The sequence below is a fragment of the Prionailurus bengalensis genome, chromosome X, assembly GCF_016509475.1.
Source record: "Prionailurus bengalensis isolate Pbe53 chromosome X, Fcat_Pben_1.1_paternal_pri, whole genome shotgun sequence".
Classification (NCBI taxonomy): domain Eukaryota; kingdom Metazoa; phylum Chordata; class Mammalia; order Carnivora; family Felidae; genus Prionailurus; species Prionailurus bengalensis.
This window is the reverse complement of record NC_057361.1, coordinates 126,496,848-126,523,949: the sequence shown is the minus strand read 5'-3', so window position 1 is coordinate 126,523,949 and position 27,102 is coordinate 126,496,848. Positions and strand designations below refer to the sequence as shown.

General features: G+C 40.4%; 1 protein-coding gene across 1 annotated transcript; it reads left to right on the top strand.

Moving 5' to 3' along the window:
* The first annotated feature begins 949 nt into the window (after positions 1 to 949).
* Positions 950 to 11,334, top strand: LOC122477440 (synaptonemal complex protein 3-like). Its single transcript, XM_043570417.1, has 9 exons — positions 950 to 1,023; positions 3,511 to 3,679; positions 4,165 to 4,234; positions 4,388 to 4,422; positions 6,080 to 6,197; positions 7,083 to 7,182; positions 8,681 to 8,779; positions 10,633 to 10,737; positions 10,871 to 11,334. The coding sequence occupies exons 2-9, from the start codon at positions 3,550 to 3,552 to the stop codon at positions 10,922 to 10,924; spliced, it is 711 nt and encodes a 236-aa protein (XP_043426352.1). The 5' UTR covers positions 950 to 1,023; positions 3,511 to 3,549; the 3' UTR covers positions 10,925 to 11,334.
* The last annotated feature ends 15,768 nt before the right edge of the window (positions 11,335 to 27,102 follow it).

The window sequence follows — 27,102 nt, the reverse complement described above, 5'->3', positions numbered from 1 at the left end:
TATTCCTAGGTCATAGGCTAGCTGAGTATTCAGTAGAGCAAAATTATTTCCAACGTATGTGACTCCACCAGCAGGTTGGGTTCTGATTGTTCCATATACGCACCAATACTGGGTATAATCAGATTACAATTGGCTGGGGAAGGGTGGTGGTGGGGGGAGGATGGGGATGGTGTCCGTGCTGGTGGCGTTTGCGGGGGCGGTGGCGGTGGTGGTGGCGGTGGTAATCCTCTTCAGCATTTCTCCCACACTAAGAAGAATGAGCTCTTTTTTATGCTCATTGGCCAATGCAATTTCCTTTCCCACCACATTTATCTATGTGGGTGTTATGACCTTTCTTCCACTGGGTAGGATGACTTGCTTACAGTTTTGTAGAGCTAGATATCAGTCTTTACAGCAGCGTTTCCCTCTGCCTTTTTATCGCAATAAAGTAGAAACAATGCAAATTGTACCTGTTCAGCCATTTGTAGGTGTACAGCTCAGTGGCATTAAGTACATTCCCATTGTACAACCATCACTGCCATCCATCTCTCAACCTTTCTCATCTTTGCGGACTGAAACTCTGAACCCATGAAACACCTATTGCCCATTCCCTCCTCCTCCCACCCCCTGGCAACCACCACTTTACTCCCTTTCTCTATGAATTTGGGTACCTCATACGTACACCATTTGTCCTTCTGTGACTAGCATATTTCACTGAGCATAATGTCTTAATTCCCCCACATCGGGAAGGTGGAGGCTTGTGCACCTGTCGCCCACTCCGGTGTCCTTTTGTGATTTCCCAGGAAGATGGCCTGCGAAACGTCCTCGGCGGTAGAACGGGGAACCCCGAGCCCTGGCCTCCACCCTTGGCGCCCACGCCAAGGTCTTGGGCAGTCCCTTCAGGGGGCGTGTCTCGGCGAAGGTCCCGCCCCCGTCACGTGCACCTAGCCAACCAATCAGCGACGCTCCTGCCCAGGCCCGGCTGGCTAGCTCGTCGCCATTGCGAGGCCCTCAGAGGAGCTTCGCAGAGGACTCCGTGTGGAGGTCGCTGTGCCTGTGGAGGGGTGGAGGGAGGGACAGAAAGACAGAGGATGAGGGTGGGGCGTAGGGAAGACCCTCAGGGAGGCCAGGCGGGTGGGGAGGCGGGCCCGGTAGTCCTGTCTTGCCATGGGAGGTGGCGGGGGGGTGCCTTCTCAGCCATGAGGGGACCAGGGTGTGGGGCGGCAGCGGCTTGGCTGACCTCTGTGGTGATGTCCCCATGGCGTCCACTGGAGCTGTGACAGGACAGGACAGGACAGGACAGTAGAAGACAGGACGAGGCCCCCAAGGGTCCTGCGGGGTGGCATCAGCTGGGCTGACCTCTGGGGTGATGTCCCTACGGAGACCTCTGGGCTGTGACAGGCCACGACAGGACAGGACAGGTCGAGGCCACCGAGGGCAATGTGGGATGGTGGCGGCTGGACCGACCTCTGAGGTGATGTCTCCGTGGACTCCTCTGTGGCTCTGACAGGACAGGAGAGGACAGGACAGGAGAGGACAGGGTAGGATGAGACCCCAAGGACAGTGGGGTGGTGGTAGCTGGGCTGACCTCTGAGGTGGTGTCCCCACGGAGTCCTCTGGGGCTCCACAGGACATGATAGGACAGGAGGGGAAGGCATGAGGACGAGGCCCCTGAGGTCAGTGTGGGGTGGCAGGGGCTGGGCTGACCTCTCAGGTGATGTCCCCACGGAGTCCTCTGGCATTCCAACAAGACAGGACAGGACAAGATGAGTACAAGGCCCCAGAGGACACTGTGGGATGGCTGTGTCTGGGCTGACCTCTGAGTTGGTTTCCCCACGGAGTCCTCCGGTCTCCGACAGGACATGACAGGACAGGAAGAGGACGAGGCCCCTGAGGGCAGGGTGGGGTGGCGGTGGCTGGGCTGACCTCTGAGGTGATGTCTCCAGGGAGTCCTCTGATCTCTGACAGGACATGACAGGATAGGGGGAGGATGAGGCCCCCGAGGGCAGTGTGGCACGGTGCTGGTGCCTGGGCTGACCTCTGAGTTGGTGTCCCTACGGAGTCCTCGGGGCTCCAAGAGAACAGCACAGGGCAGGACGAGACCCTGAGGGCAGTGGGGTGGCGGTGGCTGAGCTGACCTCTGAAGTGATGTCCCCATGGAGTCCTCCGGGGTTCCCAGAGAACAGGACAGGATAGGACAGGTTGAGACCCCGAGGGCAGTGGGTGGTGGTGGCTGGGCTGACCTCTGAGGTGATGTCCACGGAGTCCTCCAGGGGGCCAAGAGAACAGGGCAGGGCAGGGCGAGACCCCGAAGGCATGTGGCATGGTGGTGCCTGGGCTGAATTCTGAGGGGTGTCCCCATGGAGTCCTCCAGGGCTCCAAGAGAACAGGACAGGACAGGTTGAGAACCCGAGGGCAGTGGGGTGGCGGTGGCTGGGCCGACCTCTGAGGTGATGTCCCCACGGAGTCCTTCAGGGCTCCAATAGGACAGAACAGGACAGGTCAAGGTCCCTGAGAGCAGTGTATAGAGGTGGCAGCTCTATGGACCTCTGCATGATATCCCCACAGATATCCCACCAGGACTCCCACTGGACAGGATAGGACAGGACATGGCCCGCGAGAGCAGTGAGTGGAGGCGACAGCTGAGCTGACCTCTGCGGTGATGTTCCCATGGAGTCCTTTGGGTCTCCGATAGGACAGGACAGGACAAGACAAGGCCCCCGAGGGCAGTGCATGGTGGCAGCGGCTGTACTGACCTCTATGTTGATGTCCCCACGGAGTCCTACGGGAATCCGACAGGACAATACAGGACGAGAACAGCTTAGGATAGGACGAGGACAAGGCCCCCAAGGACAGTGGGGGGTGGCGGCAGCTGAGCTGACCTCTGAAGTGATGTCCCCACGGATTCCTCCGGGGCTCCAACAGGACACGACAGGACAGGACAAGGACAGGACAGGATGAGGCTCTCGAGGGCAGGGCTGGCAGGGTCTGCAGGATGGGAAGCGAGCCCGACGTTCCCCTCTTCAGGACAGGGCCACACCTGGTGAGGAGGCAGCATCTGCGTCTGTCCCTCCTGCCCAGCCCGTCGCCCTGCAGGACTGCTTGGTTGTCCTGGGGTCCAGATGGCATGTCGAGGAGACCCCTGACCTAACTGTCCCCGGACAGGTGCAGAACGGTTTCTTCCCCATCCATTTGGAGAGGACACTTCTTTTGGTCACGGTCAAGTTTAGGCCTCCAGACCAGCACGTTGTCCCTTGGGGACCGAGAGCAGGGGACAGCCGCTGTGCCAACATAGGGGCAAGAATCTGGCAGAGGGTCCTGACACTCAGGTGTCCTGGGGCAGGTCGCAGCCAGGGAGAGGGGGTCACAGCCACGGGGGGCAGGGGTCTGCTGTCACCATTGTCTTTGTCCCCTCCTGGCCCAACGAGAGACAATGAGGGCACTCATGCTCTGATCTGCGCAGAGGACCCTTGCCTGGCATCGCTCATTGACCATGTCCCCATTTCTTTCACGCGTGTTTGCACTCACAAGGTGCAGGAGAGCTGTCTGTACCTGGGAAGACACCTTGGGATGGCGCCACCTCGGAGGAAGCGCCTGAGGAGAGCTGTGAAGGCCCCGGTGGAGGCTCCGGGTATGGCAGCCAATGACTTTTGGGGACAAGAGAGAAGAGACCTGAGTGGGCCGGAGGCTGTTCCTGAAGGTACACTCTATCTGACACCTTTGCAGATGCAGCGCCTGTAGATACCACCCGTGGGGCAGGTCACTGCTTCTGAGTCCTTGGCATTGTAAGCAGTAAAACACGTGTGTGTGTGTAAAGCGGTTTCATGTACCGGACGTTGCCCACTCGATCCTCCCATCCCAGACCAGGATTACAGAAGCTTAGATAGCAGCACTTCTGCTCGCTCGCAGTTGCTCTTTCCAGAATGTCTCACACGTGCCGGGTGGTGTAGTCTGACCTTAACCCTGAAAGGTTTGCAACACCGTCTCCAGAGCATGGTCCTCGTCCCCCATCCAGTTTCATCTGACCTTGTGCATACGTGGTTCCTTCCTTTCATATGTCTGCCGTAAAGACTTTTGCTTGCAAGAGGCCTAAAACACTCCACACGGCGAGGCTACCGCCCCCTGAAAACTGATCAGAATACCATACTTCCTTTTAAAATGCCTTCCACTTTTATTTCAATGCAGGAAACAATCCAGTACCAGATAAGCCCGGGGAGAGCAGTCCTTCTGCAGGAACATTTGAGGACGATGTGGGGTAATGTCTTCATAGTGTTATCACCTGCCAGCTCTAGGCAACATGGCTCATACAATTATTCTCCATAAAATCCTAGAATGACACATTTCCTCCAAAGCAAATATGATCTTTGCTTATCCTTACTCAATAATGTTCCATGTAACTTCTTCACAGGAATGAAGTACAGAAGATGCTGGAAAGGCTTGGAGGTATGCTTAAGTGATATTTGCAGTCAAAACAATTGTTTAATCCATACAACTTTTATAAATGGGAATGTTAGTGAGTGGATTCCAAGACTGGTTTTAATGCCTTGTTCTAGTATAGAGCACTTTATACCAGTATTTATAGTGTGATTCAACTTTGTAAGTTTCTTTACTGACCTTTTGAACTGTTGATGTGGAAAACTGAAAACGGTACTAACAGTCGTGAGGTAAGAATGATGCCATTATTTTATGCACGTGCACACTTAATGTACTGTGTAAGACTGTGTGAGAAAAGTTTATACTGCCTTTTCTGTGCACAGCTTAGGTGATGTATCAACGTGTATTGCCAATTTTAAATTTTCTTAATTTCGCTACCTTTCATAACTTTCCAGTGTGCTTCTCTTTGGAGTAGCAGCACAAATCGAATCCTCTAATATAACTCTTTGTTTTTATTTCCCATTAACAAACTGTGTAGTTGCAAAGTAAATAACTCTGCTAGCTAGTGAGAAGTGTCTAATCATATCCACACTCCTAAATTTTATGTTGTTCTGTCAGATGTCACTTACACCATCTGCACTATAGGACAGTACACTTAGCAGAGTCTGAGTCAATATATGGCTCTCCATAGAAATCATCCTTACAAGCAAGTATCTTTTGAAGGCTTTGCTCTGTTTGGTGGCGACAAAGTGCTTGCTTTGTGAGCTGTCTAATAAACTTCTTATTATAGATGGATTCTGGGTGTATAAAATATTTTTATTGTAGTGCAGATCCTTCATGACTACTGAAAAATAACTATGGACTGTAGATCCATAAAGTCAAATCATATGCTCTGCAAAGCGTTATTTGAAGTATTCAGATTCTGTGAAATGCAGCACTTATGGATGAAAGTGTTATATAAAAAGCTCCATGAAAATATTTTTTTTAATGTTTTTGAATTCATTTATTTAAACTAGAATTTTACACCCACGACCTTTGTCTCTGTTAGTAAAATGCAGTTAAAAGCATCACTCACTAGATTGCTTGAAAAATAATTTTTTAATGTGCGATATAATTATTTTTATCCTTTTTGAGGGTCATTTTTAAGAAAATACTTTTGTGCTTTTTATAAAATGCATTCTAATGGTAACCCATCTAAATGTATCCCTTGAGTTGGAGGACATTTACCCATGTAAACGTGTCCCTTGAGTTGGAGGATATTTTATAAGTTTAGAAAAATGTGCCTGTTAGCAAATTTTCAGAAGGAAATTAAAGTCTGTCTTTGAGATTCTTTATACACATTTTGATAATGAAAAATATATTGATTATTAAGCCCTTCTCATTATCTCTAAACTAAAAGGTGACCTGCAGTTAGAAAAATTAGAATTGGGATACTAGCACTGGAAAGATTTTACAGAAAATAGTGAGCAAATCTTGCTTTTTGAAATGATGCCTGAATTATAAATTTTATTTTACTTACTTTGCTTTTTGAAGTGTAATTGACATACGACATTATATTAGTTCCAGGTATACAACATAGTGATTGGACATTTATGATGTCTGTATTATAAATTGTAAATGTACTTTGCACATCGCCAAGGCAACATTTACCCGTACTGATCTGAATATATGAAAACGAAATAACTTTCAACATTTAAATTTCAGTGAATATCTATTTTCCATACAGTTGACATTAAACAGGCTCTTCTCACAGAGAGAAAAATGTTCGAAATGGGTACAAAAGCTTCTATCAAAACCACTAACGAAACAATTGAGCATGTTTGGAAACTACAACAAGAACAAAGGTGAAGTTGTTGGACTGTTTTTGTTTTTGAGTCACGATGACATTTGTATCATTTCTTTGTATTCATTGGCACAAATAACCTAAGACAAATTCTATTATATTGAATTTTCCAGCGAAAAACATATTTTGCTCGTTTTTGTTCTAAGCAGATAAATTCCTTAGTTCTGTAACCTCACTCCTTAACAGATTCTGAGATGTATTTCCTAGAAGCCAATAGAGATGACCTTTCTTCCCTTTCAAATAACAATTGAGTTTTCTTCCTATAACATTAATTTATATTCATTCTAGACCTACACTAGCTGAACTTCAGGTAAATGTCTTAAACCATTATTCTTGTGATAGTTAACTGTATTCAGTTATGTAGAAAAGGTTAATCTTATATTGTAAATAATTTGCATATTTTAGGTAAATTGTGTTCACCGTTCTTTAAAAAAAAAAAAAAAACATTGTTTGGGGGATATATTTAAGTGAAATATTCCTGTTTGGAAATCTTCTATGATAAATGGATATAATATCCTCATTGAATGAATCTACTTATCATATCAGAACATATATGCTATTCAGTAAGAAGAAAAGTAAACTGCTTTTAGATAAAATGAATTTTTCTGGAAAACTGATAGTACAGTAAATCCTCATTAGCTCTTAAGAGGTAAGGCATGTGAGATAGCTTTTATGTTGGTCAGTTAGGAACAATACTTTTGGAATAAGAGTAAATTGTTCATGTCACCTTTCTGCTTCCCATGAGACTGCTATTTCAGCTGCTGTTATGCTATTACTGCCTTCTCCTTTTGTAGTGTAAATTGTGTCAAATCAATTTTGTTTTGAATACGGTTAATTCTTTCATGTCTTTATGAATTATGACAGTGCTCATTATTATGTTTTACAGGCAGAATCTTCATCTCAAATATTCTCAGCAGTTTCTGACTTTGTTTCGGGAGTGGAATGTAGACATGCAGAAAGCCCAGAAACAACAAGAAAAACTAGCCGTTGGTATCAGCTTTGGCTTTAAAATTGATTTATTTATTGTATCAAAGTCTCAAGTAGCAATAGGTCATGCAAAAACACAGGAGAGAATGTAGGGACCATGAGCCCAGATGGGTAAAGGTGGGTAGAAGATGTAGCGGTGGGAGACTGAATGTCCTCTCTGAATTGCTTCTGTCTATTTAGGGATACAGGAAGGTCACCAGTTAAGAGTTAGAGTGGTGGAGGAGGTGTTGCCTCTCGGGAGCAGAGAAGAAGTCCTGGAATTGTTTCCTGAGAGCAGGCCAGTGAATGGACTAGGGAAATGCCATTGCCAAGCAGCATTGTGGGTCTAACTTAGGTTGGTGTCATAGTGACCATGAATTTAAAGTGAGACCACATTGCATGGTTGTGGCAGAGCAGCTGGAGAGTTGGATTTTCCAGGGTTGGGGTTTAGCCACGCAAATTGGCGGAGTGAAAAGGGGGTAAGGTACATGTGCGAGGGCATAGGTATAATGATTGACCATGGCATTTAGGCCAGGAAGGAGGAAAAGGGAGAATATGAGGGTGGGGATCAGGGGCAATGAAAAGTCATAGGATCCATGGGATGTTAATCCTGAAAGAGTGTTGGACTATAGTAAGAAAGGGAGAGAACTACAAACAGGGAGGTAGAGGTTGAATATTGGGGGAAAAAATGGAGAACCAGTATAGTACAGTGGTCCAGAGCCTGGACTCTGGAACCAGTTTTTGGGATCCAATCCTGGTTGACCGGTACTAGCTGTGAAATCAGCGGCAAATTGTTTATCCCTGTGCCTCACCCAGGTTCCTCACCTATTATGGAAGGAGACATAACAAAAGCACCTGCCTCGTAGAGTTGTTTTGAGGATTAAATGAGATCGTATATAATGTTTACTTAAAATGGTTCAGAACAGTACCTGGCACACAGCTCCTATATAAGTTTTTGCTCTTATTAATATAATGTAGATGTTGCAGTCATTGGGAATGACAGAATCCAGGGTGTGACTATGTAAGTGAGTGACTGAAGTAGGGAAGAGGACAAAATTGTTGTTGGAGATCAGGTCAAGGAGCGGAAAGGCTGGGATCATCTGTGTACATACTGAAATGACCAAGAATTAATGCATGTTTTGAACGTTGTTAAGAAAAGAATATCCCCTCTGTAACTACTGTTAGGAAGGATCAGTGTATAGATTTTTGACTACTTGTAGTAAACACATTCTTGGAAGGGTCATTTGTGGGTTTTGAAATCAAGAGTTAAAACCTGTTTTCCATATTGGCAAGAAAAAAAATTTCCTACTTAATGACTACTAGGTAGGATCATCGTATTGTTTTTGTGTATTAGTGGTGAACACAGTTATCTAAACTCGGTCATAAAGGTTGTTACAACAGGAAATGTTAACAAGTATTGATTTAAAGAATATTCCTTTTAAACATGATGTATAATTATGTTTCTCTAAATATTAAATGTCACCCACATTTTATCATCCTTTTCTTTTATATTTGTAGAGTATGTTTCAAGAGCAACGAAAGGTTCTTCAACAAGCTAGAGTTGTTCAGAATCAGAGACTGCAAAAAATTAAAAATTTATATGTGCAATTCTTAGAGGTATTTGGCAACATAATACATTCTTATAAAACATAACTTGTGTACAAAAGTAGGAGATAGTTTGTTTCTTCCTGAATCTATGTGGGGGAAAAAACCCAGTTAGGTTGTACATCTGAACCGTTAACCATTTTCCATTTGGAGTTCATTGCTCTGTATTTAACATAATTGGTAAATGTGTTTTGATTTTGGGGATTAATTAATACTTTTGTGGGAGTCATTTAAAACAGGGAACTGTAAGCTGGGGATTTTACCTAGAAATACATGTATCGTGTAGAAAAGTGGTACTTTATCAACACTTTAATCATAATTTTTTGTGCAACAATCAGTTCGGAGGAGATCAGCAATAAATATATAGTGGAAACTAAGAAGTCTATAAATCACTTCTACGTGCCTTTTACTTGTATTGACGGTTTCTGTTAAATATGAGTAGGCAGTGGTAATTGATGAATACTGCTTTTATTTCCAAATGCGTTACATGAGTGTTTTGTGGCATAGTTGCTTTTGGAATATTAATGACTAATAATGACTTTATATGCAAACTTAAAATCATAAGAGAAGGTCTAAATACAATATAACAGAATGAAAAAGCCAGAGGAGGACCAAACGTTTGTGAATTGAGAATGATCTGCTGTGATATTTGCACATTGACCAACTGTCCTCAGTGACACAGACCTCTTCTTCATGCAGATATATACTTATTTAGGAGGCAGTAGAATCCTGCACATTCCTCCTCTTTTTTCTTGGTGTGTGTTGGGCGGAGGGGAGGTGTCCTTTACCTCTGCAACGGTACCTTAGTATCTTTCTTCGAATTCCAACTGCTGCTCCCTAGTTCAGGATCTCATCATTCCTTGCTTATGCTACTAAACCCTCATCTGAGTTCTCTTCTCCAGTCCATCCCTCACCATTCTGCAATATGATCTTCCAAAGCATAGACCTTCCCTCCTGAGAACCTGTCGTTAGCTTCCCATTTTAGGCCCTCAGGTATTCAAAGTCTGTGCCCCGCTTCCCCCATAACAAGGCTCCCTTTGTAGTTTTATACTTAACGTTCGTTCTTTCCTCCCACCCCTCCAGATTGGTTGCTTTCTCTGAACTAACGCACCATTACTTCCTTGTTTCTAGAATACTTTCAATTGCCTCTTCCGTTTACCTACCGAAATCTTACTCTTTTGCCAACTAAATCAGAATCAATCTTATTTTCCACTACATAGTCACGGCAAGTTGTGTTACCTTAATTGTTATAAAGTTTTTGTGTTGTTTTTATTTACATGTTTTTTTGTTCTCACTGGAATAAGGAAGGAAGAGATCGTGTATTCATTTTTAAATTCCTCCACAGCACTTTTGATGTAGGCTGCAGTAGATCACTATTTGTTGGGTGAATAGTAAAGATTTAGAACATGTTTGTTTTTCATAACTTAAAGAGGTCGTGTCACAGATCATTTTATTCCCTCCAGTGGAATCATGCTACATTGATTATGAGTCATTATAAATGCACTGTTACATGGTGTCTAGAAAGCTTATTAGAGAGTTTTAAAATGATGGCATCTCATTCAGTGGGACTGTCAGTCTTTTTCTTTTTTTCCCTCCACCTTGACCTTAACTGTTTATTAACCCATTGTTTTGAGCCTACTACTGTTGTGCCTCTCTACTAATAATATTTGACTCAAACACAACATTTAAAAAATTTCTTAGGTGGGTATTTTGGTCTCCATGTATTAGGTATAATATCTTACTTGGAATAAATAACAGGCATCCTTTGCATATTAAGAGATGTTAGTTTTGAAATTTGCTTTTACATGTTTAGTGCGTGAGATGAAAAGTGGTGGTTTATAACTAAGCTAGGCTTTTTGTTTTAGAGTATGCAGGACTTAGAGAAGGACCATGAACGTCTTCTTACTGATGAACAAAGTGAAGTTAGAGAAGAAACGACAAAGTTGCAAAACAAAATTATGATGGAAGTTGTAAGTACTTAGTGCATATTTAATATTAAGAACTAACGAGGGATGTGAGCATTGGGGTATTTTGTTTGCTGAAGTGTATATAACAATGACCTAAATAGCATGTAAATGTTTAATATTTCCTTCCTTGAAACAGCAACAGCAAGAGCTGGCAATTGTTCAAAAGTCTCTTCAATCCCTGTTATTCTGATGACTTTGAAGAAAGAACTTGAACCTAAGTGCTATGATAGAAGCATGACATTAGCTACACTGAACCACATTGCGGTAGTTTAAAAATTGTAGTTGAAATCAGTACATCTTGTTTACCATAGCTTGCTTGTTTAGTGCAAGAATCTTTTCCTGCTAAAACCCCAAGCCCCAAACAGTTACGTGGGTAGCAGCAATTCCACAATTATATGTATTAAGCTTTCAGCCCTTTGTTAGTAATGATGACTTTGTGTACTTAACACTGTTAATTAACTTTTAGCAACAGGATGATTTAATTTGAGGCTTGGCCTCCGTGGATCTGTATCAGTCCCAAAAGGTTCAGAGCACACGTACAGAAAGAAGGTTACTTCGCTTTTCCTAAAGGAAAAATAAAATTAAAGGGTATAAAATCTCTCTTACCCGTGTGCCCGCTTGTGTTTTACTCATTAGTTTACAGAGCCAATTCTAATAAAAAAATATGATTTCAGAAAATCTACTCTACTGCCTTATAAAAATTATTAAAAGCAAACATAAGATTGTGGGGTTTTTTGGGAATAAATTAAACTGCCTAAAATCATTGGGGGCACAGAACTAGATACATAAGTGTCAGTGCTGAGACATGGGTTTGTGAAAATGTCGTTTCCACAAAGACACCAAAATGTCATTTAATTGGTGTTGGTTCACTATTAAATGACACTTGCCCTTAGCATTGATTGAAAGTATTTCATTAATATGTACATATACCTAATGACTTATGGTTTAAGTATTTCACATGTCTCTTTAAAGATAAATTACCTATAGTGCCTTGTTTTCAAGTTTAATGTTCACTGAGTGTGTGGAACGTTGATTTTATATTTGAGAACTAACAACTTGAATAATTAATTCTTATACCTTTCTTTTTGTAATGGGCATTTTCTTTTTACATTTAATAACATAACACCATCTTCGTTTGGGCACGTTATTTAATAAACATGACATTGTTTCAGAATATATTTGGAATAAGTCAGTTAAATGCGTTTTTTTCTCAGTTCCTGAAGTTGCTTTCATGAATCATTCAAAATAAAGCATTTCCATTTGGAGGAGAGGATTTATTTTCTCCTGTCTTTCTGCATATTTTTAACGTTAATCCTGACCCCTGTATACCACCCTTCTGTTTGTTTTAAGGCTTTCCAAGTTTTAAAAAAATAAGCCCATGTGGAATCTCTTTTTCTAACTGCAACAACGTATACAGGAATGAATGAGTCCTCCACCATTATCCAGTATTTGACATTATGGGGAGAATTTAATTGCTCAGCTTCACATGTTTGTAAAGAACTTTCCTGTTAAGCCAAAGCATGTGTTGGTATATGCGTCTGAAGTTCTGTTCCAAACTTCTAAGAAGGTCCTTATTTGGGAAGTTTTCCAGTAGCTACAGAGGCACAAGTAAGTACTCCAAAGGTCCTCGTGAAAGTTCTAATATTCATACTAAGCCATCTAATTTTATGTGAGAGTGCAGACACGATAAGCAGTACATAATGTACTTAGTGATCAAAGAGTTGACATTTATTTCCATCCCCTGGCAACCTCAAATGAGTAAATATGTACTTGAAGCAACTTTGGCTGATATTCTAAGGGGAAGAAATATTTTGCCGTTATAACTATTTATGTATTTATACATAATTTGCCATTATATATCATCTGTGTGCATATTACAATTATATATATGTTCTAAACAGTTTTAGGTTCACAGCAAAATGGAGCAGAAGGTACAGAGATTTCTCATATACTCCCTGCCCCCACACACCCACAGTGACAAACGTAATCATTGACACATCGATATTACCCATAGTCCATGGGTTACATTTAGGTTCACTCTTGTGTTACTTTTTTCTTTCTCTTGGTGAACAGTTTTCTTACATGTCACCTGTGCTTTAGCCATTGTTTTATTTTTCATAAAAGGGAACATTTAATGTCCACTTTTTTGTGGCAGTGAAATTTTAACTCAGAATATCAGGAAAGCCACCCTAAAGCAAATGTAAAAATTCATTTTTTTCTCCCCAAAAACGGTAGGACAGGTTTCTTTTACTAAATACAAATTTCAGGAAATTGCAGCCAGTGTTTTTATTAAAAAAACAAAAAAAGTTTTATTATTTTTATTTGAGGATAGTTGACACGCAATGTTACATTAGTTTGGGGTGTAGAATATAGTGATTCAACATCTCTATATGTTATGCTATGCTCACCACAAGTGTAGCTACCACCTGTCACCATACAATGCTATTGTAGTATCATTGACTGTATTCCCTATGCTGTATCTTTTATCCCCTTCACTTATTCATTCCGTAAATGGAAGCCATATCTCCCACTCTCCCTCACCCATTTTGTCCACCCACCCCCCCCCCCAAAATGTCAGTTTATTCTCTGTATTTATAGGTCTGATTCTGCTTTTTGTTTGTTCATTTATTCATTTGTTTTGTATTTTAGATTCCAGATGTAACTTAAATCCTAGGGAATTTGTCTTTCTCAATCGGACTTATTTCACTTAGCTTAATACCCTCTAGGTCCATTCACGTTATTGCAAGTGGCAAGATCTCGTTCTTTTTTATGGTTGCGTAATATTCCATTGCCTGTATATACCACATCTTCTTTATTCATTCATTCATTTACCGATGGACACGGGTTGCTTCCGTATCTTGGCCATTGTAAATAACGCTGCAATAAACGTAGGGGTGCATATATGTTTTCAAATTAGCATTTTCTTTTTCTTTGGGTAAATACCCAGTAGAATTCTAGTTGGCAGACGAATGCACATATTCTCTTTTCTTCCATAGTAACTAGAGACCTTCTTTGAAAAGTAGCTGATATCAAGAAGTCACTTCCTCTAATACTGTTTGGCTCAACAATTGCACTATTACAAGCATGCACTTATGCAGTATCATGATTTAACATTTCAATTTATAGCAATCAAAGTATGCATCACCCTTTGTAGCAATCAGAGTAAGTATGGCTAAAATTATTCATGTCCAGGATTTTTTTTCTAATCCTTCAAAATGGGATATTTCAGAGACAGAGAGATTACTCTTTTGACTACAGTGGTTCACTTATCTTCAAGATTGAAATGTGTTTTGTTTTGGTGCGGGGGAGTGTTTCTGATTAATGTACAGATTGCTACCTGTGAACCTAAATGTTGACAATTAGGGTGGGGATGTCTTCTCTTCTCCTACAGCTTCTAATCAGTCACTCAGTTTGTGAACCTGATGAGGTGTTTGATGATACGATGTCTTGAAGACATTAAAATGAAAGTGTCTTGAAATTTGCAGGCAGGAAGCACCAAACATGTCATGGAGGAAACGATGCAGTAACCATTAGAAGGATGGTTGCTGCATCGTTTGAGATTATATATATATACATATATATATATATATATATATATATATTCTTATTTGTCTTTCCTAGAGCAGGAGCTGTTTGCCTACTTATCTCAAAAATCAAATGATACCCTAAAATTTTTGGCTGAAAATATTATTTTAATTTTTTTTAAATTTGAGAGAGAGAAAGAGAGGGAGAGAGAGATCAAGAGGGGCAGAGAGAGAGAGAGAGAGACAGAAGATCTGAAGTGGCCTCTGCACTGACAGCAGCGAGCCCGATGTGGGGCTCGAACCCACGAACCATGAGATCATGACCCGAGCCAAAGTCAGATGCTCAACCAACTGAGCCACCCAGGTGCCCCCAAAATATTACATTTTAGAGTACTTCCTGTACATCATATTTGAACCTCGTTGGAGTTGTATGAAATAGGCAGCACATTTCACAATTACAGAAACTGAGTCACAAGAGGTAAAAGGCTAGGATGAAATGTTAAAGCTTGAAAGTCTCGGAACCCAGGTGGAAGTTCTGTGGCTTCGTTTTACAGCTGAAGAAACTGAGGAAAATGAGGGTAAGTGACTTACTGAAGGTCACTTAACAGTTATGTGTAGCCAGATTTCAATTCTACCAAACCATGTGATTCCAGAGCCTGTGTGTTTAACTATTAATCTGTAAGCAGAATCAATACTAATAAATGACGGTAAAGGTATTTGAAAATTGGAGAATTATTAAGTAGCAAATATGTAATAATAGAAGTAAAATCTTAAGTGTTTGGGCCCAGTGAAGTTCTAGCTCCAGATTTAAAAAAAAAAAAAAATTCTCTTAACAAACACTAGAATATCCTTGTCGTTAAATTCTATTATTTAGTGTCCCAAGGAAAGGAACTTTAACTATAATACTCCAGCTAGATTTATTGCCAAGTGGTCTTCTAGTAAATATGATGTGAATATGATGGCATTGCTTAGCATATGCCCTTTATACCTGTCCTCCAACTTGTTTTCTTTCATATAGGTATTCTAATCAGTGGAAGTTGGTATTGAACAGCCTACACCTGTAGAACAGCCACTTTTTTTTTGTTTTTCAGAATTGCGTTTTGCCAGTGTTGTGTTTAGGGACTGCTCGCAAATAATATAGCTGGATAAACTACCTTAACTAATGAAATATACAAATCTTAGCCCAAAAGCCAGTAACTTGCTTAATGGGGAAACATTAACTAGAGACTCTACCACTAAAGTCAGAAACAAAAAGAGATGCCTAATATCTCATTACTATTTAACATTGTGGTGGAGCTATGTGCTGATGTAATTACACAAGAGACAGGAAATGCCCACACAAAATTAGAAAGAAATAATTAATGGAAAAAGCGCTATAAACAGTGGAAGATATTAGTAAAGTAACAGGCAATAAAACTAACATACAGAAACCAAAAGTTTTCATATATAGAAGGATAACCAGCTAGAAAATAAGAAGGAAGATTCCATTAATAATGGCAAAAATGAAATGCCTAGGCATACATTTGACAAGAAATAACCAAAATATAAATAAGGAAAACTACAAAACCATTCTGAAAGACACAAGAATAGACTTGGGCAGATGGAAAGATATGCCAAGCTCTTGGATCAGAAGACTCGACATCATAAAGAGTCAGCTCTTCTGCAGTAAATTTGTAAGTTTAATACAATCACAATAAAAATTCCATGAGATTTTTTTTTCTGAGTCTAGACAAGTTGGTGTTAATATAGATTTTGGGGAAACAAATGTGCACGCATAGACAGAAAAACTTTGAAAATGAACAAAGACCAATGGGGGGAGCCACCTCTACAGATACTAAAACCTATTACAAATCTATATAACAGAATAGCATAGTATTCATGCCTGAATAGAACAATTAAGCAAAAGAGAACATGTATGAATAGACTCAAATGCACATGGAAATTTGCCATACGATAAATATGGCATATCAAATCAGTGGGGGATAATGGACTTTTAAAAATGTGTCATGGTGGGGAGGGGTGTTGTAACTGAATAGCGATATGGAACCAGATAAAATTGGATCTGTTCCTTACACTGTGTATCAGAATAAATTCTAAATGGGTCAGAGGTCCAGTTGTAGAAAATGAAACCATGCAAATATTACTTTACAACCTAGGATTCTCTTATGATTTAGAAGAGCTACTAACAATTGAGAAGAGGTCAAAAACATAATAGAAGAGCACATTAAAATTGTGAATAAATAATTCACAGAAATGAGTATGAACTGGTTTTTAAATATATGAAAATGTTACTTACTCCTAGTAAGAAAAACATGTTCAGACCTTCCAATATCGTAAAGGTTTTTTTTTTTTTTTTTTTTTTTTTTTTTCCTGGAACTAGACAAGTTGGTTTTGCAGTCCATTTAGGGGGGGTAAGATTAGTACAGATGGACAGGGAAATCTTAAAAAAAAAGAAAGTTTACCTATTTATTTTGAGAGGGGGTTCAGAGAGAGAAGGAGAGTGAGAATCCCAAGCAGGCTCCATGCCCAGCTCAGAGCCCAACTCGGGACTCGATCTCAGCACCGTGAGATCATGACCCAAGCCAAAATCAAGAGTCGGTCGCTCAACTGACTGAACCACTCAGGTGCCCTGACAGGAAAATCTTGAAAAGGAATAAATAGAAACAAGGGGAGCCATTCCTACAGAGATTATTCCTCATTTATCAGACTGGAAAAATAATTGTCAACATTGATCATTAGCTTTATAGCCTGCCAAGGCCTAGAAGCAATGATTCAGTTGCAGTGAGTAACTTAGAGACTATTTTATGATCTTGAACACAAACAAGAGCTCCTTGGAGAAATAGCTGGTTCCAGATACGGGGTGGAATATAAATAATATAAGCCTGTAAAATCTTGGGAGGAAAAAATATATATATAAGCCTGGAACATCTTATAATATCCGAAAGTCAGGATGTGTGTTGAGGTTATGTCAAAAGGACACAGGAGGTGGGACACAGGGGTTCCTAATGGGCAAATGCAGAAATATGTGAGCATCAAAGGAATAATAAATGCAATGGTTTGAATCACAAATATATTGACACTCATGAGTTCATTATAATACTAAAAAAAAAAAAAAATCCACAAATAACCCTTGCTCACTCTAAGTGATTGGAGCTAGCTCAGTCACCATCCCATCACTCTGAAAGGGATAGAACAAAGCATTAATTCTAGCTTTCTTATATGAACCATAATTTTAGGAAAATCAAATATTTACAAAGTTATGCCTTATGGTATAATTCCAGACAGTAAATGCAACCAAAGAACCCATGAAGAGTGTGTGTGTGTGTGTGTGTGTGTGCATGTGTGTGTGGAGGGGGGAATCACCATTTTGCAACACCTAATGAATTAATGGATCTAGGAAATAACCCTCACTGGCTGCTAAATCCATGATGTGGAGGTTGATATGTCTGATGAACATACACCATGATTTTCCTGGGACAAGTCCTGGTTTACATTGGTTGTTCTATCATCATTACTAATACTACACCTTACTTTACCCCCTCTACAAAATAGTCTCCATTTGGATGACATATGATCAACCTACGGATAGGGAACTTTGTAATGAACAAGGAGGGCTCAAAACACCTGGACCCGCTGGTCAATCTTAACATCACAATGAAAAAGAGACACAGAGACATTAAGTATCTCCTATTGGGCTGCAGATGCAATAGGAAGTACAAAGCACCATCTCTGACATATTTTTGCCATGGAGCCAAACCTGAATCTGATGATGAAGCCTCAAGTTCTGTCAGTTCAGGGTACATGCTAGTGACAGAAGAATATGTTGAGAAACACAGCAGGGGTGTGATCTGCCAGATCCAGGATTTCCAAACTTCAATGACACAATGACCTAGTCTCTTCCACAAAAAAAAAAAAAAAAAAAAAAAAAGATAAAGGAAAAGCAAGAGATGATATGTATTAAAGGAAATTTATAAAACATATTAAAGAAATGCAGTCTGGACATCCTGTTTGAATCCTGATGTAAACGAGCCCATGGTAAAAGGACACTTATGAAATTAATTGGAAAAATATGTTGACTAGATATCATATAACATTAATGAATTTGTTATTGTGTATATTGATAGTATTTTTATTTTGTAGTGTGGGTTATGAATAAAAACATACCTAGGATTTGCTTTAAAATAATTGAGTGGAGACAGGAGCAGTAGCAGAGTTGGAGAGCGTAATATATGTGAAACAGAATGAACTGTATTTTGATAATTGTTGAAACTGGGTGACGAACATGTGAAGATTGTTATACTGTTGTATCACTTACGTGCATGTTTGACACGTTCTAAAAACACTCCTAGGGGCGCCTGGGTGGCTCAGTTGGTTAAGCGTCTGACTTCAGCTCAGGTCACGATCTCACCGTTTGTGAGTGTGAGCTCCGTATTGGGCTCTGTGCTGACAGCTCAGAGCCTGGAGCCTGCTTCAGATTGTGTGTCTCCCTCTCTCTCTGCCCCTCCCCCCCCCCCTCTCTCTCTCTCTCTCTCTCTCTCTCTCTCAAAAATAATAAACATTAAAAAAAAATTAAAAACACTCCCAATACCCTTATTCGATATACTCAAAACCTCAGAAAACCTCTCAGGCCTTCCCTGATCTTTTTGGCCATATGATGTACTGGGGACCATATGGGCTTTGGAGCCAGACAAACTTAGACTCAAATACTGGGTGACCTGGAACATACTACTCAACACCAACTTTGGTGATCCTCAGTGCCTGGTTTTGTAAGATAAGGATGACTTACTCCATCCCTGTTGCAGAATTTTTTATTTGAGTTTAGTTGATACACAATGTTATATTAGTTTCAGATACACAACACAATGATTCAACTTCTCAATATGTTATGCTATACTCACTAGAAGTGCAGCCACCATCTGCCACCATACAGTGCTATTACAATATCATTGCTATATTGCCTATGCTGTGCCTTTTATTCCTGTGACTTATTGGTTCCATAACTAGAAGTCTGTATCTCCCATTCCTCTTCATCCATTTTGTCCATCTCTTCACCCCTTCCCCTCTGGCAACCATTAGTTTGTTCTCTGTATTTATGTGTCTGATTATGCTTTTTTAAAATTGTTTATTCATTTGTTTTGTTTTTTAGATTCTACATATGAGCAAAATCATATGATATTTGTCTTTCTCAGTCTCAGGTCACGTAGCATAATACCCTCCACATAGATCCATGTTGTTGCAAATGGCACAAACTCACCCTTTTTTATGGCTGTGTAATACTCTACTGTGTGTGTGTCTGTGTGTGTGTGTGTTCAAGCCCACGCATACATTCCACATCTTTCTTATCTATTTGTCTATCAATGGACACTTAGGTTCTTCCATATCTTGGCTATTGTAAATAATGTTTCAATGAACATAGGGGTGTACATATCTTTTTGAATTAGTGTTTTCATTGTCTTAAGGTAAATACACAGAAGTATAACTCCTGGATCATTCACTGGTTCTCCATGTAATTTTTTGAGGGACCTCTATACTGTTTTCCACAGTGGCTTCACCAGTTTGCATTCCCATCAACAGTACATGATGCCACTTGTCTCTTCACATCCTCACCAACAATTGTTACTTCTTGTATTTTTAATTTAATTTTTATTTTTTAAATGTTTATTTATTTTGCAAGAGAAAGTATGAGTGGAGGAGGGGCAGAAGAGAGGGAGAGAGAGAATCCCAAGCAGGCTCTGTGCTATCTGTGCGGAGCCTGACACAGGGCTTGATCTCATGAACCACGAGATCATGACCTGAGCTGAGCCAGACGTTTAACTGACTGAGCCACCCAGGAGCCCCATCTTGTATTTTTTATTTTAGCCATTCTGACAGGTGTAAGGTTGTATCTCATTGTGGGTTTGATTTGCATTTCATTGATGATTAGTGATGTTGGCCATCTTTTCATGTGTCTGTTGGCCACCTGCATATTATTCAATGATTTATTTTAATGAATTTGCTCCCATGATTCTGGGAGATGGTAAGTTGAAATCTGTAGGGCAAGCTGGCTAGTGAGAAATTCAGGGAAAAATTGACCATGCAGTCTTGAATCTTAAATACATATGGTAGCCTGGCCATCTAGAAACTGAAATGGGCGTTGATGTTGTAGTCATGAGGAAGAAACATATAGCACATGCTGGCAGTATGGAAACGCAGAGAAACTCCATGTTAAAGTCAGGCAGTATTCCTTCCTTCCTCAGAAACCTTACTTTTTGGCCTTACACATTCTTGAGGGTAATCTCCTTTAATTAAAGCCATACACAATCCATCACAGCAACATCTATATGAGTGTTTCACTTAACATCCAAGCACTATAGCAATCCTGTGTGGAATACAAAGATAGAAGATAAGGCATTCCTTACATCCTCAGATGGTAGTTTTTGAAGAAGCACTGGGGGCAAAGAAGATATAACTGTATCCAGAGTAAGTGTCCATTACAGTAAAAACAACACTGCCCCTTCCAATCTGAAAGTGTCCCAATGTAATCAACCTGCCACTAGGTTGATCACCTGGAAGATGGTGCCATATTAATGACTCAGTTTTGACCTCTGATGCTGGCAGATTGAACATCCAACAGTGCCCAGAGCCAGGGGAGCCTTATGTTACTGTGTCCATGCATATCTTCCATCCCGTGACAATGACCACTATTTTGATGACCCCATTGAACAATGAAAAGGTTGGCAGGATAAAGAGGCTGACTGAGATCCACAGAATGGATCATCTTATCCACTTGATTCTTTTTTTTATTAAATATAATTTATTGTCAAGTTGGTTTCCATACAACACCCAGTGCTCATCCCAACAAGTGCCCTCCTCCCTGACCATCACCCACTTTCCCCTCTCCCCCACCACCCATCTACCCTTAGTTTGTTCTCAGTCCTTAAGAGTCTCTTATGGTTTGCCTCCCTCCCTCTCTGTAACTTTTTTCCCCCTTTCCCTCCCCCATGGTCCTCTGCTAAGTTTCTCAGGATCCACGTATGAGTGAAAACATATGGTATCTGTCTTTCTCTGCCTGGCTTATTTCACTTAGCATAATACCCTCCAGTTCCATCCACATTGCTGCAAATGGCCAGATTTCATTCTTTCTCCCACTTGATTCTTAAAATCTTCCCCGATTCATGTCAGCCTTTAATGAGCATTCATATGGGACACAAATAATTTCATGGTTTTTGTCCATTGAGAGAGGTCTGTTGTTGGGGAAGTAGCCATTGTGTTACCTGCCACCTCTCTTTGGGATTGTCCAATTCTCTTGTGTGTGTGTGTGTGTGTGTGTGTGTGTGTATTCTATAGCTATTTTCTTTGTGGTTACCATGAGGATCACTTTGTTGTATTCCATCTAATGTGGGTAACATCAAAATGAAAACCATGTATCATTTTGCTGTATCTTCTTTTTAAACCTATCAGAAAGAAAAGAATAAAAAATGTGCTTTGTTTTATGCATACACCAAAGATTTGTGCTTAGCAGCCACAGCACATATAAGATGGGGGAATTCTGTTGGAAATGTATAGCTATAAATGCTTACACTAAAAAAGGAGAATTATCTCAAATCGACAACCTAACTTTTCAACTTAAGGAACAAGAGAAAGAAGAAAAACTACACCCAGAGTCAGCAGAAGGAAAAAAGGAATAAAGAATTGAGTGTAAATTAAAAAAAATTTTTTTAATTAAATAATAAAAAACAGAATAGAACAGAGAAAATAAAAATTAGAATAGAAAACTAGAGAAAATCAGTGAACCCAAAAGTTTGTTGTTTTTTTGAATAAAAAGGACAAAAGTTAGGACACCTGGGTGACTCAGTCGGTTAAGCGTCTGACTTTGGCTCAGGACGTGATCTCACGGTTCATGAGTTTGAGCCTCATATCAGGCTCTGTGCTGACAGCACAGAGCCTGCTTGTGATTCTCTTTCTCTCCCTCTCTCTCATTTATTCTGCCCATAAGAATAATTTTTTAAAAAATATTTAATAAAAAACAAGCGTTAATTGTTTGAATAAAGAATAAAAATGTATAGAGAAAATCAATGAAACCAAAAGTTGGTTATTTGGAAATATCAACAAAATTGACAAACCTTTTTGCTAGTTGAACGAAGAAAGAGAGAAGACTCAAATTACTAAAATCGGATATGAAACTGGGGACATTACTTACTATCAATCCTACAGAAATAAAAATAATTATAAGAGAGTGCTATAAATAATAGTACACCAACACACTGGATAGCCTTGATAAAATGGACAAATTCTTAGAAACACAAAGCTTACCAAGACTAAATCATGAAGAAATATAAAATCAGAATAGACCTCTAAGGGGATTGAGTAAATAATGAAAAACCTCCCAACAGAGAAAAACCCTGGACCTGATATGGCTTCACTCATAAATTCTACCAAACATTTAAAGAACTAACCACTACTCTTTCTCAAACTCTTCCAAACACTGAAGAGGATAGAGTATTTCCTAACTCATTCCATGAGGTCAGTATGCCCTGAAACCAAATCCAGACTAGAAAATACAGGAGAAATATAGACCTTATGAACACGGAAGCAAAAATTCTCAATAAAATACTAGCTAACTGAATTCAACATGTTGAAAAAGGTTGTAAACCATGACCAAGTAGAATTTATTCTTGGAAAGCAAAGATGGTTCAACATATGAAAATATTGATCAATGTAATACACCACATCAAGAGAATGAAGAGGAAACACCCTCCCCCAACACACACATAGACATTCACCTCAATTGATGCAAAAAAAAAAAAAAGCATTTGACTAAATTCAACACCCTTTCACAATAAAGACATGCAACAAACTGGGAATAGAATGAAATTACCTCAGCATAATAAAAAAAAAAAAAAGCATATTCGAAAAATTCACAGTGCAGTCAGTGGCAAAAGACTGAAAGTTTTTCATTTAATGCCAGGAGCAAGGAAAGGATTTCTGTTCTTGTCATTTCTATTGAACAGAATATTGGAAGATCTAGTTAGAGCAATTAGACAAGAAACAGAAATTAAAGACATCCTAAATGGCAAGGAAAAAGTAAAATTATCTCTATTTGCAGATGATATGATCTTAGAAGTACAAAATCCAAAATATTCCACACCAAAAAACCCCTGTTAGAAGTAATAAATGAATTCAACAAAGTAGCATGATATAAAATCAACATGCAAAGAAAATAAATTGCATGCTTACGCACTAACAAAGAACAATCTAAAGAGGAAATTAAGGAAAAAAATAATTTACAATAGCATCAAAAAGAATAAAATACTTAGGCAGTAAGTTAACCAAGGAAGTGAAAGACCTGTATAATGAAAGCTACAGAATATTGCTAAAAGAAATTAAAGAAGATATAAATAAATGGAAAGACATTCCATGTTCATGGATTGGAATGCTTAATATTATTAGGATGGCAATACCACCCAAAACAATCTACACATTTGATACAATCCTGATCAAAATCCCAATGATGATATTGCAGAAACAGAAATATCCATCCTAAAATTCTGATGGAATGTCAAGGGACCCTGGATGGCTAAAACAATCTTAAAAAAGAAGACAAAGCTTGAGGACTCATACTACCTGATTTCAAAACTTAGTACAAAGCTACAGTAATCAAAACAGTTTGGTACTGGCATAGACACATGTATGAAACAATGGATTAGAACAAAGAGCTCAGAAACAAACCCTCTCATGCATGATCAAATGATTTTTGAAAAGGGTTCCAAGACCATTCAATGCAGAAAGGTCAGTCTTTTTAAAAATGTTGTGGATAAAACTGGATATCCACGTGCAAAAGAATGAAGTTTGACGCTTGCCTAACACTACATACAAAAATTAACTCAAAATGGATTTAAAAAAAAAACCTAAACATAATATACAAATCATGAAAGTCCTAGAAGAAAAATAGGGCAAAGCTTCATGAAATGAGATTTTGCAGTGATTTTTTTTAATGTGACACCAAAATCACAGGCAACAGAACTAAAAAATAGACAAATTTGACTTCATGAAAGTTAAAAACTTTTTGTGCATCAAAGGACAGTATCAACAGTCAGAGTAGGGGCTTAGTGAGGTCAGGCGATCAATGGAGCTTTAGTGTAGGTCCATCTTGCAATGGTCACAGTGGTTCCTCAAACTCATCCTGTGGTTATTTCCACAGTCCTGGAATGCATAATTTGAGTAGACATACAAAGCAACTGGTGGAACCCCCACATTCGCTCCCTGACCTGTGGAGTGAGAGGTACTACAGTGGGAAAGGCCAAGGGGAAGCCACCAGAATTGCCTCTACCTAGGAATATTGCTAAAAGAAACACTACTTCCATGGAGGGATTGTAGAGATTAATGCCACTATCAAGGACTTGAAAGATGAAGGGGTGGTGATTCCCACCACAGCCCCTTTCAACTCAACTATTTGGCCCGTGCAGGAAACAATGGATCTTGGAGGATGGCAGCGGATTATTGTAAAGTTTACTAATTACAGCTACTGTTGCGGATGTGGTTACATAGCTCGAACATATCCCCTGGTTCTTTGTATGCGGATATTGATCCATTATATTAATTTCTTGGGACTGCTATAACACTGTACCACAAACTGGGTGGTTTCAGTAAGATAAATTTATTGTCACATAGTTCTGGAGTCCAGAAATCTAAGATCAAGCTGTTGGTAGGATTGGTTCTTTCTGAAGACTGTGAGGGAAAATCTGTTCCATGACTCTCTCCTAGCTTCTGGTAGCTTCGGGCATTCCTTGGCTTCCAGATGGCCATCTTCCCGCTGTGTTTTCATATTGCTAGCCCTCTTTACTTGTCTGGATCTGCATCCAAATTGGGATATGGGATTAGAGCCCACCCTAAGGACCTTAACTTAATCATCTGCAAAAGTCCCTTTTGCCAAGTAGAGTCACATTCACAGGTACTGGAGGTTAAGACATCAACACCTTTTTAGAAGTCACAATTAGACCCAAAACATCTGGAAAATGCTTTTTCTTTGATACTATTAGTAAATACCACTAGAAACCATTTGCCAACATTACTCCTTCATTGTCCTACCCCAGGAGTATATCAGTTCTCCAGGCCTAAATCATAATTTAACCCACGGGAACCTTGACCACTTTTTCTTTACACAAGGCATCACATTGGTTCATTACATTGATGACATTATCCTGATTGGACCTGGTAAGCAAGAAGCAGCAACTACTCTAGACTGACTGGTAAGACAGTTGCGTGTCAGAGGGTAGGAAATAAATCTGACAAAAATTCAGGATCCTTCCACCTAAGTGAAATTCCAATAGGTCTAGTGGTATCAGGCATGTTGAGATATCCCTTCTAAGGTGAAGGATAAGTTGTTGCATCTGTCCCTTCCTACGGCCAGGAAAAGAGGCACAACCCCTAGTGAGTCTTTTTGGAGTTTGGAGGCAATGTATTCCTCCTTGGGGTGTATTATTTCAACCCATTTACCAAGTGTTCTAAAAACCTGCTAATTTTGAGTGGGACCCAGATTAAGAGAAGGCTCTGCAGCAGACCTAAGATGATGTGCACGCTTTGTCACTTGGGCCACATGATTCAGCAGCCCCAATGGATGTTTGAAGTGTCAGTGGCAGATAGGGATGGTGTTTGGAGTTGGAACCTTTGGCAGTCTCCTTTAGGTGAATCACAGCACAGGACCTTAGATTTTGGAGCAAAGCCCTGCTATCCTCTGCAGATAACTACTCTCCTTTTGCAAAACAGCTTTTGATTTCCTTCTGGGCTTTAGGAGAGACTGGATGCTTGAACATGGGCCACTATATTATCATGTGACCTCAGCTGCCCATCATAAATTGGGTGTTATCTGACTCACCAAGCCATAAAGTTGGGCATGGACATCATCAAATGGAAGTGGTATATATGTAACCACACTTGAGCAGGCCCTGAAGGCACAAAGAAGCGAAAAGTGAAAAAGTGGCCATAATGCCCCTGGACCCCACTCCTGCTACACCGCTCCTCTCTCCAAGCCTGCACCTATGGCCTTATGAGTTCCCTATGATCAGTTGACAGAGGAAGAGAAGACCTCGGCCTGGTTTGCTGATGGTTCTGCACGATATGCAGGCACTACCCAAATGTGGACATCTACAGCACTGCAGCACCTCTCTGGGACATTCCTGAAGGAAGATGGTGAAGATAAATCCTTCCAGTGGGCACAACTTAGGGGCAGCACACCTGGTTGTTCACATTTCTTGGAAGGAGAAATGGCTAGATGTGCGATTATACAACAATTCATGGGCTGTTGCCAATGGTTTGGCTGGATGGTCAAAGACTTGGAAGGAGCATGATTGGAAAATTGGTGGCAGGGAGGTCTGGGTACAAGGTATTGTGAATAGATATCTCTGAATGGGCAAAAGGCATAAAGACATTTATGTCCCATGTGAATGTTCACCAAAGTGTAACTTCAGCAGGGGAGGACTTTAATAATCAAATGGATAGGATGACCTGTTCTGTGGATACTAGTCAGCCTTTTCCTCAGCCACCCCATGTCATCGCCCAGTAGACGATGACCACAAAGTGGCCATGGTGGCAGGGATGGAAGTGATGCATGGGCTCACCAACATGGACTTCTATTCAGCAAGACCAACCTGGCTACAACCACTGCTAAGTGACCAATCTGCCAGCAACTGAGACCAACAACACTTAGCCCCCAGTATGATACCATTTCCAAGACTGGTCAGCATGGCAGCAGGATGATTATGTTGGACTGCCTCCATCTTGGAAGGGGCAACGTTTTTTCTTGCTGGAATAGACACTCTGGATACACATTTTTCCTTCCCTGCATGCAATTATTCTCCCCCTCCCC

Coding starts and splice junctions, on each gene's coding strand:
- LOC122477440 (XM_043570417.1), top strand. CDS start 3,550: ATGGCGCCACCTCGGAGGAAGCGCCTGAGGAGAGCTGTGAAGGCCCCG. Junction 7,183..8,680: donor AACAACAAGAAAAACTAGCC/GTTGGTATCAGC, acceptor TTATATTTGTAG/AGTATGTTTCAAGAGCAACG. Junction 10,738..10,870: donor ACAAAATTATGATGGAAGTT/GTAAGTACTTAG, acceptor TCCTTGAAACAG/CAACAGCAAGAGCTGGCAAT.